The sequence below is a fragment of the Varanus komodoensis genome, unplaced genomic scaffold, assembly GCF_004798865.1.
Source record: "Varanus komodoensis strain SLA01 unplaced genomic scaffold, ASM479886v1 scaffold84, whole genome shotgun sequence".
Taxonomy (NCBI): domain Eukaryota; kingdom Metazoa; phylum Chordata; class Lepidosauria; order Squamata; family Varanidae; genus Varanus; species Varanus komodoensis.
Genome location: NW_025336531.1, coordinates 253,025 through 265,498, shown reverse-complemented (window position 1 = coordinate 265,498; position 12,474 = coordinate 253,025). Strand labels below are relative to the sequence as shown.

Sequence of the window (12,474 nt, the reverse complement as noted above, 5' to 3'; positions counted from 1 at the left end):
TGCTTTTAATAGATTTTTATTTGCAGGGCTGTTACTCAGTTAACTCGAGTCCAAACCAAACACACACCTCTGCAATCCATAGAATGAAGAGGAATAGCAAGAGCGGCTACAGCCCGGTGAGCTAGAATCCAGTCAAAACGCAAACCCAGGAAATAAGAGTCACAACTCCTGTCGGCAACAACTAGGGCCAGATGAAGTGTTTTCAAGCACTTGACGGACAAAGCCCAATGTTTCAGCCATGGCGGAGATTACATCCCTCATGGCAGCTGTCTGGGAGCCAGGCTGACATGCCCATAATGAAAACTGGTAGCTGGCGTGGGGGAACAATTTGTTGTGGTGACCATCTAAATAGATATACTGTGGAAGGTTTGAAATAGGTTGCCCTCTGTCCACATAACTCCATCAATGTCATGAATGTCTTATTTCTCTATAATGAATTTGCCTGGGTGATAACAGGCTAAGCCACTACAGCAAGAAGAACCAAATGTGCTCTAACATATAGCACTGCTGGCAGAGATGCCGAACTTTTTGGGGTACAAATATGAAAGGAATCAGAAGAAGTAACGGGCCCAAAGGCACTACTCAGAAGTGGTTATGTGAGCAGAAGGCAGAACAGTGTTTTTGAGGTGAGAGATTTTCTGGTGTCTCAGTTGCATATGCCTTGAGCAAGGCAAAGCTCCAGGATGCCAACCCATTTGGCTTTGGCCTGCTGGGGTGATATTCAAGTCAGTAATAGGCATCAGGAATGTACTTGCCAGTGTTGCCTGCTCACAACTGCAAACACCAGGGAACAGCAAAGAGAACATAGTGTATGGAAACTTGGGGCAAGCAACTGCATGCCCAACCCAGACACAGCCAGGATTATGTGGCCAAGATGGTTTCTGCTTCCAGACCAGGAATCCATCTGCTCCCTACTAACTCATCTGGGGAAGAACAATCCTCTCTGTTGCCTGGCCCTAGATGAGAAGCACCGAGGAACAGCTCTCTGACTGGCTGTCATTATGGCTGAGTTGGACAGGAAATGGCTCAACAAGCCATCACCCCTACCAAGCTGAAAAGGATGCTCTCCTCCTGTTTCGAGTGCCAAGGCACTGTGGGACTTAGCCTGTGGCTCTAAAACCACTGTAAGTTCTGTCATTGCAGGTCACTCAATTTGGAAGCTATCATTAGAGGGCAGATTTAGGGTAGCTCAGTCACCAGTGACTCAGTGGCTCTGGGATTAAACGCAAGACATGCCAAGAGAGCAACATTTGGTAAGCTAGGCCTGGGGACCAAATCATCCTTTCAGCACTGCGGCCTAGCCACGCAGACTGGCTTAAGGCTGGGGAAAGCTTGTGGCATGCAAGCGAACAGGGAGGCATGGCCACACTGCCATGTGCCCAGGGAGCTGACGAGCCACACTTGTGACTGCAGTTCAAGGGAAACATGACTTTCTGGCTTTCTGCAGTGTTGAGAGCAAAGAAAAGACAAGGCAGCAGCAATGGGCAGAGGGCCTGTGTCATCTTCTCCCACTGGGATATCCAGTTCCAGCTGCAAGTGGCCACCCACTAAACGGCACTGAGTGCTCGTCATAAGGGTCACGCCCACCCCTTGCCCGTCCTGCCCTGCCCCTCATGGTGCATCATCCCAGGAGGAAGAACAGCCCCGCCTGGCTAAGGGTTTGCCTCTGTATTTCTGCCAGTTGGTCTGTAATGGCCGCCCCAAATGCCAAGCCACACGGGGCCTAGCTACGTGGTAAGCTACACATCTCGCAATGATCTGTGCCCGGCTGGTTCATGAAGGTGCAGTGTTGGCAGGCCCACATGGAAGAGGTTGCTGCATGCGCCGAGCCACCCATGGCACCATATTCTTGGAGTCCTGGTAGCTGAACACCAACTGTGCCTGAGGAAAGAAATTACAGGAATCAGGAGAGGGCGAGGGCAACTCCAGGCAGAATTCTCCCCTGGTAATATCACAGAAAATAGTGGCCTGCTCCAGTTAACAGAGATGTTCCTCTGTATAAACAGCCACATTTCCCCTTCCTCTTTACAGGCCTGCCCAAACCCACAAACTCTAAAATCTGTGTGTTGCTTGTTTGCCCCTAAGCTAGTTCAGTTCATTTTGTTATCTCTGTATTGTGGGATACTTTGTGCAGCAAAGGGTTTCACCATTTTTTCTTTCTCTGGCCTGGTAAACTGCTGTTACTGGAAAAGCATTTGTCCCTCCCCACCCTCCTAACTAAGCTATCTCCTTAAGTGACTAACTTAAAATCCAAATTCTTTCACTAGACATTCTGAGGAAAATATGCCAAAGCTCTCTAGCATCCCTGAAATGACACGTTTAATCTCAGCATCGATGGGAAAAGGCACAAGACATACTACAAAGCTGTTCGATGGTAGCCCACTGCTCAGATTTCTTCCAAGTCTGTGCAAGGTCCTCATTCCGAGTCCTTACTGCCTCCAGCAACAAGCTGATGCTATCCTGAAAGAGATGACATATTGATGTTTAGGATATGTGCCACTATATTCTAGAAGAATCCCTTCCCTCTAGAGCTGCTGTCACCACCACCCAACAGCAGTACTTAGTAACATGATTAGCCACTTTGTAGTAAGGAAGTCTCATGAATAACAACTTAGAATCCAGTGACCAGGCTCCACTGTACCCACACTATTTCAAGCTGCCTGAAAGCCCCGAGTGGCCGCTCAGATCCCCTTCAGTTTCCATCCTCCAAAAACAGCATAGTGACAGTTCAGACTTGTTTTCTCTCCCGCTTCCAGCTTAATGGTCCAGCAGCAGCGTAACGCTGCACATACATCCAACACGCCCCTCACCATGGTTTTGAACCCAGAAATACCCTGCAGGGCCAGGGTGGCTGCATGTGTTTCTGTGTCCACCTTGAAGGGCTACTGGCCAGGTACACTACAGCACTGTGGTTCCAAGCAGTCATTTTTTGCAAAAGGAGCTGCCACCACAACTCTTCCAAACAGCCAAGGAGAGCACTCCAGATGGATGTAAGAGCAAGAACATATGAGTGGCAGTAGACAGTGCCTTCTTATATATGCAAGGTACTGCTGCTGTCTTCCATTTGTTGCAAATTGGACAATTGTACTAAGATTACTTTGCTTCAGACAGCAGAGGGCACTAGAGGCAAGTCCAGAAATATGCTGGACGGAAATGTGCAATGTCTACACTCACGAGACCCTGGGAACAAATATATATTATGTGCCCATCATTACAATTATTACCTTTATACCCACCTTCTTTCCTCAGCAATTGGGTGGTATACAAATGAAATAAAGGAGGAACCCAAAGCGGCTAATGTAGACCCCCTGCATTCCATTTTATTCTCCCAATGACCCTGTGAGGTACATTAGGCTCAGAGTAAGTTACTGGCCCAAAATCACCCACTAGGTTTCAGGCCAAGTTGAGGGTTAGAACTTGGATCTCCCAGGTTCCTAGTACAACACTGTAACCACTATAGCACTATCTAGCCTCCACTAATACTTAATCCCAATTCAGAAACTGCAAACCAGTCAGTCCTAGAGGCAATCAACCCTGACTGTTCTTTAGAAGGCCAGATCCTGAAGATGAAAACTCAAATACTTTGGCCACCTAGTGAGAAGGAAGGACTCCCTGGAGAAGAGTCTAATGCTGGGAACAATAGATGGCAAAAGAAGAAGGGGACGGCAGAGGATGAGGTGGCTGGATGGAGTCACTGAAGCAGTTGGCGTGAGCTTAAGTGGACTCCAGGGGATGGTGAAGGACAGGAAGGCCTGGAGGAATGTTGTCCATGGGGTTGCGATGGGTCGGACACGACTTCGTGACTAACAACAACAACAAAGCATTTTTATGTTGTTTTATTGTGTGAGCCGCCTAGGGAGGCTGTTCTGGCAGTTATAGGTGGCATATAAATATGCAAATAAATAAATAAATCTGACTTAGAGAAACCAAAAACAATGAAAATGACACATGCTTTTTTTCCTTTTGGGTTTATGCTTTTCTTCACACTACAAATACCAGGTAAAGGGAAACTACACAACCAGATATCAAGGTAATGTGCAGTAAATCTGATTGGCCCTGATCTCCAGCTGTCTACTGGCAGCCCAGCTGTTCTGCATATGTTATTTGCAATTCTCAAACAATCTAGTAAACACATGGCTTGGTTGCATTTTTTTTCTTCTTGGCATGCAGTTTTTAATAGACCAAAAAAGTTACAGATGTTATAATCAGAGCTCTTGCTGTCAAGCCAATAAAAGGGGACATAGGTGTGAGGGGAGATGCAAACACAGGAAGTTATTGGCCTTGGTGACCGGGTGATGGATCTTGTAATTGTGTACAACAGGAATGCCTGATTCAGAGAACTGAAAAACACTTCCAGTTGTTGATGCTGCATCCAAGCTGGATCCAACTAATTTGAGGAAATACTAGTGCAAACACTTCCATCTCACTGCTTCAAATGATACAAAGGCTCAGCTGAAATGGCCAAATCTAACATCTATTGAGCATCTATGATACCAACATTGAAAAGCAGATCAGACACTGGTGTATGAGAAAAAGCACTGCCAAACTAACTCAAGGTTAGTCTTCCCTACAGGAATGCAAGATCTTTCATTTGGAAGCCAGGAGTGCTTAGCACCTCCTCCTCTGCAAGCTTTTATGTCAGTCTCGAGATTAACTTCCTTCTCATTACGTACCCTTAAAGGCATCACTTCATTTGTGACCAAGAACAGGAGCAGATGGAAATCAGAGATGATGTCAAGGAACACAGAGGAGGTGTTCTGGGACAAATATGTAGCCAGACTGTGAAAGTCCTGTAAAGATCATTAAGACAATAAATATTTTGGTATTCTTATGTCCCCAGAAAGGTTAATTATACCCACATCAGCCAAAGCCCAACATCATTTGTCCTTTGCCAGTATGGAAAGTACTATTAACTACCCATATCTTTTAGACACCCTGAATCACACCCATTAATGAAGTTCTACTGCAATATATTTCCAAGACAGGCATCAATTGAATATATTCTGTTGTAGTCAGGCCAGCAACAGGATATGAAATAACATCAACATTTTTAGAGTCTGGAGTGAACAAATGATTGATATAGTCTGGCTTCTACCAAGCAAGTGCCAATTCAGAAAAAAATGTAGGTAATGCACTGGAAAAATGGTGCTGGCTTTTCACATACTTATGACAGTCTCATCCTAACCAAAATAGACTTGCAGTTCCTTTCTGCACTGAATTTTGCGTTCGCACTGTGGCACAGAGAACCTAGGGGAGCTCAGAAAAGGGTTGCTCTTGTGGGTACCTAATTTAGCGTTCCTCATCAAAAGAGATTCACATATGGGTTAGAAGAGGTTACAAAGGGAATTATCCAGTGCTTATCATTTGCATCCATTTTTTGAACAAAGGTTTAAGGCCTTTACTGGATGACACAAGTTGCCAGGGTAACTGGAGTAAAAAGCCAATTGTTTCTCGGCCCAGCAGGTCATCAACATCTCTACTGGCATACACTCAATATGAGGAAGCAGAAACAAAAAAGGCAAGTCAGACCTGGCATTCTCTCTTTCTTCCCCTCCCAAGCATGGCCTTGTCTTCACAAGGTTCATGCTTCTCTTTAGTCATATAATGCAAATATTCTTTTATTCAAGCAGTAAGAAGCAACAATGAAGCTGACGGTCCACACACATGCTAACATGTATGTGCACTGGGAAGAACTATTGCTGGGAGACAAATGTGACACCCCTTTGGAAAAAAAGTGGTTTTTTTGCAGTCATTGCTGAAGGCTTTGCTCTCAATTTTGATGCCCATCCTTCACAGTTGCAGCAATACTTTATATGATTATGCATAATTTCCCCCCTCAGAACTGATTCTTCAACACACAAATTTTGTAGAAGAACTGAAAAGGTGACAAAAAGAAAAGCTTTTTAGACTTTTCACCTGTTACCACTCCATTGTTTGTACAATGACTTATGATCTTTACATTCTAAAATGGAAGTCAACTCTATTATTTAGAGCCTCCCCTCCCCAATTAAAATTCAACACTTTACCTGAGTTTCTCCCAGCACATCACGATTCTCAATAGGGAATGGATTTTGAGAAATAGAAAATGTGTAAACTGGATCTTTGGGGAAAGTGGTAGTAATCTTAAAAGAAAAAGGAAAAGATTCAGATAACAACTGGCATAACTCAGGTATTGCAAGAAATAAGGTAAAGGCCAGATGTGCAGCAGATATAGGCTTCAGCTGAGTGCCTCCAATAGTTCAATGATTCAGTGACCCAGCTGGGAAGGTTAAAAAGTGAGATTATGAAGTGAAGCTCCAAGGGTTTCACATTTACACACATTTCATCTTACTCCCACCTCCTTCCCCAAGGAGATATCGGGATGTATGATTAAACAAGCCAATCACGACAAGGAAATTTCTTTCAAACAGCTTGGCTTATTCAGGAATAAGGAAGCTTGCACAGACATATCAGGAGTAGGCATGTCTCCTGGTATAGGCATCGCCAATATTACTAAGGTTGAAACCTTCATGAGTTCAAGCTTCCCTTGCCATTCCCCAACGAAATAACAGAGTATGCCTTAGGAAGCATTATTATAACACAAGTAAGGCAAAGACATTTTCTGGAGGGCTTGTAAACTTTGCTAATGTGAGCTTTGAAAAGCTTCTGACTTTTACATTCCTATTCCTTCAAGAGAGAGAAGACCATAGTTGTTGATCTCTCACGAGTTGCCAAAGGCAGATTAATATTACAGGCTATTGTATTTGAAAGTGAAGAGTTGTCATATCTCAACTGAGATTCTATGGAGCAGGAAAACTGAGTAACAAAAGGCTTTTCAATCAGCGCAATTTGTAACCAACACCAGAGGTGCAGAAATAGCTCAGGTTATAAGAGAAAAATAATAAAAAGTCCCAGAAGAATTGTAGAGAAAAGCTTCAGAAATTCAGTTTTATCTTTTTTCAAACACTTCCTAAGTACATGTTCCGTCAATCTGTTTTCATCTTAATTATACCCCAGGTATTCCAAACGAGATGCCTTTGCTGTTTGGGAAATAAATGTGTTTCTGAGCTGTCAATTGGAACAGGAATTCTGCAGGCTCTACACAATAACCACCATTGCTACAAAATGCAATAGCACACTGCAAGATTCAAATGTTAAATGGCTGCAGCACAAACTCAACTCTGGGCAGCAACAAAACACACAGACAAGAAGAGGGAACAAGTGAATGCCTACAAGCTATAGTACAGGCTGCTACTAACCAATGCCATAACTACTACCATCCTATCTTGAACTATTGAATCATCTCTTCGCTACCTTCTACCCTTCCGTAAAATGCTTCCCTCCTTCCATTGCAGTACTAAATCCAAGGACTGTAGCAATGTTTAGGAACAAGGAGCATCAGATACTAGGCACACAGGGAGAAAGCATCCATGCACACATCCTTCTACAAGGAACGAGTGCATTTTCATGAGGAATGGAGGCAGCTGTGCTCCCCTATGCAAGCTGAAGGCCCTGCTGGTGGCAGTGGGCATGCCACATCTGACTCAGTCACTGTATGCAGCAGACTGCTTAATCACTCTTCTGAAAGGTACAGGAGACACTTGCTAACAAGCTCCTGGTGATGTAATCACCATCATCTCTGTGGGGTGTAGCAGTTTCTACTTATCTAATGGATAAACATAATTTCATAAGAGCAGTAATATGCTTTGAGCAGTATCTAACAAGAAAGTTGAATGCTTTCCTGAGATTTCGCATCACCACTGGTGGCTCAAAAGAAAAATACAACCAACAAGTTATGAACTGCTTGCTAATATTTAGGTTTCTAATAAGGAAGAGGGAGGCAAAGTAAAGAACAAAGGAAGAATTCCCAGTTCAGCCCTGGGATGAACAGTGCCCATTTTTGTTTCCTTCTACAAAAGTAAAAGATAAGCACACTAGATACTTACATCTATGATTAAGTACTCAACAGGGAGCGGACGAGCTAGCTGGGTGATCTCATTCCCAAACTTGTCTATATCCTGAAACAACAGTAAGTCAATTGGTTAGACAGAATGACTGATGGAAAATTACTAAAGAGTGGTAGATCAGGAGCAGGCAACAGATAGAACAGAGGTTACCCGTGGGCCACTGGCCAAATCCTAGTAAGTCACAAAGATTCCATTTTTTTTAAAAAACAGACTACCCAAAACAGAGATCAGTTCATCCACACAACAGAATCATCTATAGAAAACAGGGTAAAAAGTTATGTCAATATAAAAAGAGCTTTACCTGTGAATAACTAGATCACCACCCAAAAAGCAGAAATGATAGTAAGCCATATTTAAGTTGACCATGCATGGTATCACAAAGATAATCCATCTAGGGCAGTGATCCATCTCTGACTTCAGATGACACTGTCCGGATGCTAGCCTGTGTTACAGTGGTTTACACAAATGCAACCCAAGTGCTTCTTCCTTTCCAGTCAATTCCTCCTGGTATATGTGACAGCATCGAGAAATGTCAGCATGAACCAGGCCACACACTGAAATAACGTGGAGCCATTTCTGTGATCACAGTAGCAATTTTTACAGCCTTCCATATAAAAGCGCATGGATGCTTTAGAGGCTGCAAGCACCTGCTGCTTCACATTTACAAAGTGGCCACTGAAGGCTCATTCCATCCCCCACTGTACAACTGATTGTACTGTCTTTCACATACTTTATATATACATGGGATCCTCCCACAGATGTACAGATTGTTTGGTACCTGTAGTATTCCAATACTTAGCTGAAAGTTAGAATTTAGCTCACATTACTCATGGCTAGCATGCATTCTCTTCAAGCCACACTATATGTGATAGAGAAGGCCATATTTATAGTACATGTGTCTGCCCCACTCACACATAGAAAGAAGGGGAAAGGTGTTATATTTAGCATAATGTGTGGGCCAGACCTAAGTTCTTCCCGGCTTATCTCCTCACAGCGCTTTACTTTGGGAACTTTTCTCAGGGCTCAGCCCAAGGAAGTGATCAAGCCTTGAAGAAAAGCACCCAAAGTTACTGGACATGGAAAAGGTTCCCCTCATCTCATCAGCATGCCCATTTTCTAGTTATAATAGGCCCAATGCAAAACACAATTGTTTAGATCTAGTTTGGTCCTTGGTCAACAGGAAAACTGTGTCAAATGCACTATGGCTGAGAATTTGAGGTCACTGGGAAATTTCTCCCTTTATGCTTACAGAATAGAGGAGAGGTGAACACATATCTTTTTGAAGCAATGGGACTGCAGGTTAGACTTTACTATGACCCTGCAAACTGTAAGGGGCAGGCAAAGAAATTTACACACAATTGGAACATGAGGTACCCTTCAATAAAAGGAACTCCCTGTGGTGTCCAATGTGAAAATGCCTCTTCCCTCTGCAGCTTGGCAAGGGCTACACTTCAGTCACCTAGCCTGAAGCAGAGACAGACTCACCATTCTAAAAGCAGTGGAGACTCTAGGCCACATGGATATGGCTGCCATACCCTGTGTGATGCTTGTCAATCCCCTCAACAGGCACAATAGTGTCAGTGTATCCTTTATAAGGTCCAGAGATAAACTAAGCATCTAGTCCAAGGCCAAGTAGCAAGAAGAAAAGGCCATCTAGCAGCACAACATTGGGTGGGTTGCCTTCACACTTAACCCAGAAGTCATTATGACACATTGTTTATTTATTAAATTTATATCCCACTTTTTTTCTTCCCCAAGAACTCAAGGCAGCTTACATAATACTCCTTCTCTCAATCTTATCCTTACGACAACAACCCTGTCTGGTAGGGTGGGCCAAGATTCTGTGACTAAACCAAAGTCACCCCATTAGCTCCATGGCTGAGTAGGGATTAGAACTCAGATCTCCTGAGTCTCAGTCCATTACTCTAACCACCATACTACACCGGCTCATCATTACCCTTTTCACTCAAAACTTCTAAGTATTCAATTTAGTTTTAATTCTTAATGTTCTGCGGCATAAATGGGCAGAAAACAGTAACTGTTATTGCTGTTGTTGAGTCGCAAAGTTGTGTCCGACTCATCATGACCCCATGGTCAACATTCCTCCAGGTTCTCCTGTCCTCCATCATCCCCCAGAGTCCACCCAACCCCACATCTACCTCCCCAGTGACCCCATCCAGGCCTAGAAAAGAATCTCCATACAGAATCTCTTGCACAACTTGTTTCATTTTGTCACATGAACTAAATGCAAGTTTAATTAGGGAGTGGGGGGAATGGCTAGCATATGTTCATTAATCACAACATGACAATTAGACCTGATTTATGTCAAACATGCTGAGCTCAAACTCTACTTCAGAGATAAATTCATAAAAGCAGACACTTTTCATTAAAGATTCTGCAAGTGGGGGTTGTATTTTCCACCTAAATCACCACTTAACAGGATATAAATCATTCACTCAGGCCTATATAAATTATACATTTGTAATTTCCAATCAGAGAGCTTACATAAACGTTTACATTCACTAAGCTTTCAAAAGCAAATGTGGCAATGAGGCAGATCCCAAGGACATGGACTTAGACACTCTTGCCAATCTGCATGTTTGATTTACTACCAGGAGAACAAGAGAACACACACACATTATACAAGTGGTCAAAGAGGAAAGTGAAGCCATAAGATGCATACTTCGGAGAAGCACTGCTAATCAGCACTCCGGGAAGTAGTCAAGTAAATTATGGACGTGCGAATCAGCAAAACTTGAGCTTCTTGAAGTCCTCCTATTCTATCTTAAAGCTGGTTTAACCTGAGTTTGTATCAGACTGCAAGCGTTGTTTTTTCTTGTTTTGCAATGAAAACCTATGCATATTTTTAAATGAAAACATAAACTGTACACATCTTTGAAATGTACACATTCTTCATTGTTCAAGTGTATCTGTGTGCATTTTTCAAATGTATAATTTCAATGTGCATTTTCCAACTTGTTGTTGAACACTGAAAGTGTAAGTTCAGCCAGAAGTTGTAAACTGGGTAAAATTCTGAAATTAATTTCTCTTACATGTCTAATTATGTTTGAAAATCTGAAGGATGTAGGTTCAAATCTCATTTTTCCCTTAGTATTCACTGATGCTGAAGGCTCCTCTCAACTTCATGCACATTCTGATAAAAATTTATGAAGGGTACAACTTCTTCAAACTCATGAGTGCCTCCAGCTTTTGGGCAGAATATGAATTTTTCATATTCAACTGTAATGATATATTTAGTGGTTCAGCAAAATTTTACCTAATTCTAAAATTGAGGGGCTACATCTGCTAAAATTAGAAATCCCCCAAATAATTATAAATACTGCAGGTTTTATCATTCAGGCTTGTTTGCAAGTTGACCAATCTATCACCTGTGGGCTTCAAAGGAAAGATGCAACTGTCTAGAACAGGGGAGGGCAATTCATGGCCCTCCAAATATTTTGGCCTAAAATTCCCATCAGCCCTTGTGAGCATAGCTTATGCTGAGGGAACATGGGAGTTGTAGGCCAAAATACTTGGCAGGCCAAAAGTTGCCCACTCCTGGTTTAGATAAACCTGGAAACACACAGTGTATTATCATCACTGACCTCTCCCCTCTGAAGGAAAATCCATGGCACGTCCGATCAGATACCTAGCTAAAACATACGCCAGTAGCCCTGCCCACAGGCATACTTTGAAGAAATGCTGATTACAGGGAAATTCTCTTAGACACTTCTCATTTCTCACAGAAACCAGCCTATTTGGTACAGCAATGTCTGCAGTAACAAGCCAGGGCTTGTGCCTTTAGATATGCTGAGCTACAGCAGCAGTAATAGAAGGGTCTCCCCCCACCCCCCACCGCCCTTTCCTGAGGGGATTCTGTGGCTTAAAGGCCAATTTCTTTTTATGGCCATGTCTTTACAGCACTTATTTGGGGAATCAGATGAATTTATACAGGGTCATCCTCCACAGGATTTCATCTCATGCTGATCCCCTCATTAAGAATGGTGGCATGGGAAAAAGCAGCATGTGCCTTTCCTAACAACACTCCTCATGCTTCTAGTTATCCACTACATCCGGCAGCTCTTAAGTGGCCATTGTGCAGGCATACCCTTAATCTTAACAAAACTGCAAAAAAAGCAAAATCAAATCCAGTGAAACCAACCTGCAGACTTGCCCACTCAAGAAAGAACTTGCCACGTCACCCATGTAATTAGCCCATCCAGAATTAATCTGCTAATCCAATTAGGTTCTAATATGCAGAATTTCTTTTACAGCAGCTGTTCACTTTCATCTTTCTCGCTAGAGATTTCCATGTTAAATGCCCCCTTTAAAAAGTTACTAAAGCCTACAGATATTCACTAATTTTGTTCTTAGAAGTTTCCTTCTCCACACTGCAAGTAATATCTTGTCAACCCGTCCCTCAAAATCAGGAAGGCATCCATGATCCTCCCCAACACACTTTTTACAAAGACAATCATTAAATGCAAATGTCAGGCTAGGAGCCTGTAAGGGAAAAGAATGCCTTCAA

General features: G+C 42.9%; 1 protein-coding gene across 1 annotated transcript in view; it reads right to left on the bottom strand.

The window, feature by feature from the left end:
• The window catches only part of NPLOC4 (NPL4 homolog, ubiquitin recognition factor), a 66,017-nt gene continuing 53,543 nt past the window's right edge, over positions 1-12,474 (bottom strand). The window contains exons 13-17 of the mRNA XM_044456413.1: positions 7,926-7,997; positions 6,027-6,122; positions 4,674-4,790; positions 2,358-2,460; positions 1-1,881 (exon numbers count right to left, since the gene is read on the bottom strand). Coding sequence (XP_044312348.1) covers positions 1,724-1,881; positions 2,358-2,460; positions 4,674-4,790; positions 6,027-6,122; positions 7,926-7,997 — 546 coding nt within the window. The 3' untranslated portion in view covers positions 1-1,723. The remainder of the gene's footprint in view (positions 1,882-2,357; positions 2,461-4,673; positions 4,791-6,026; positions 6,123-7,925; positions 7,998-12,474) is intronic.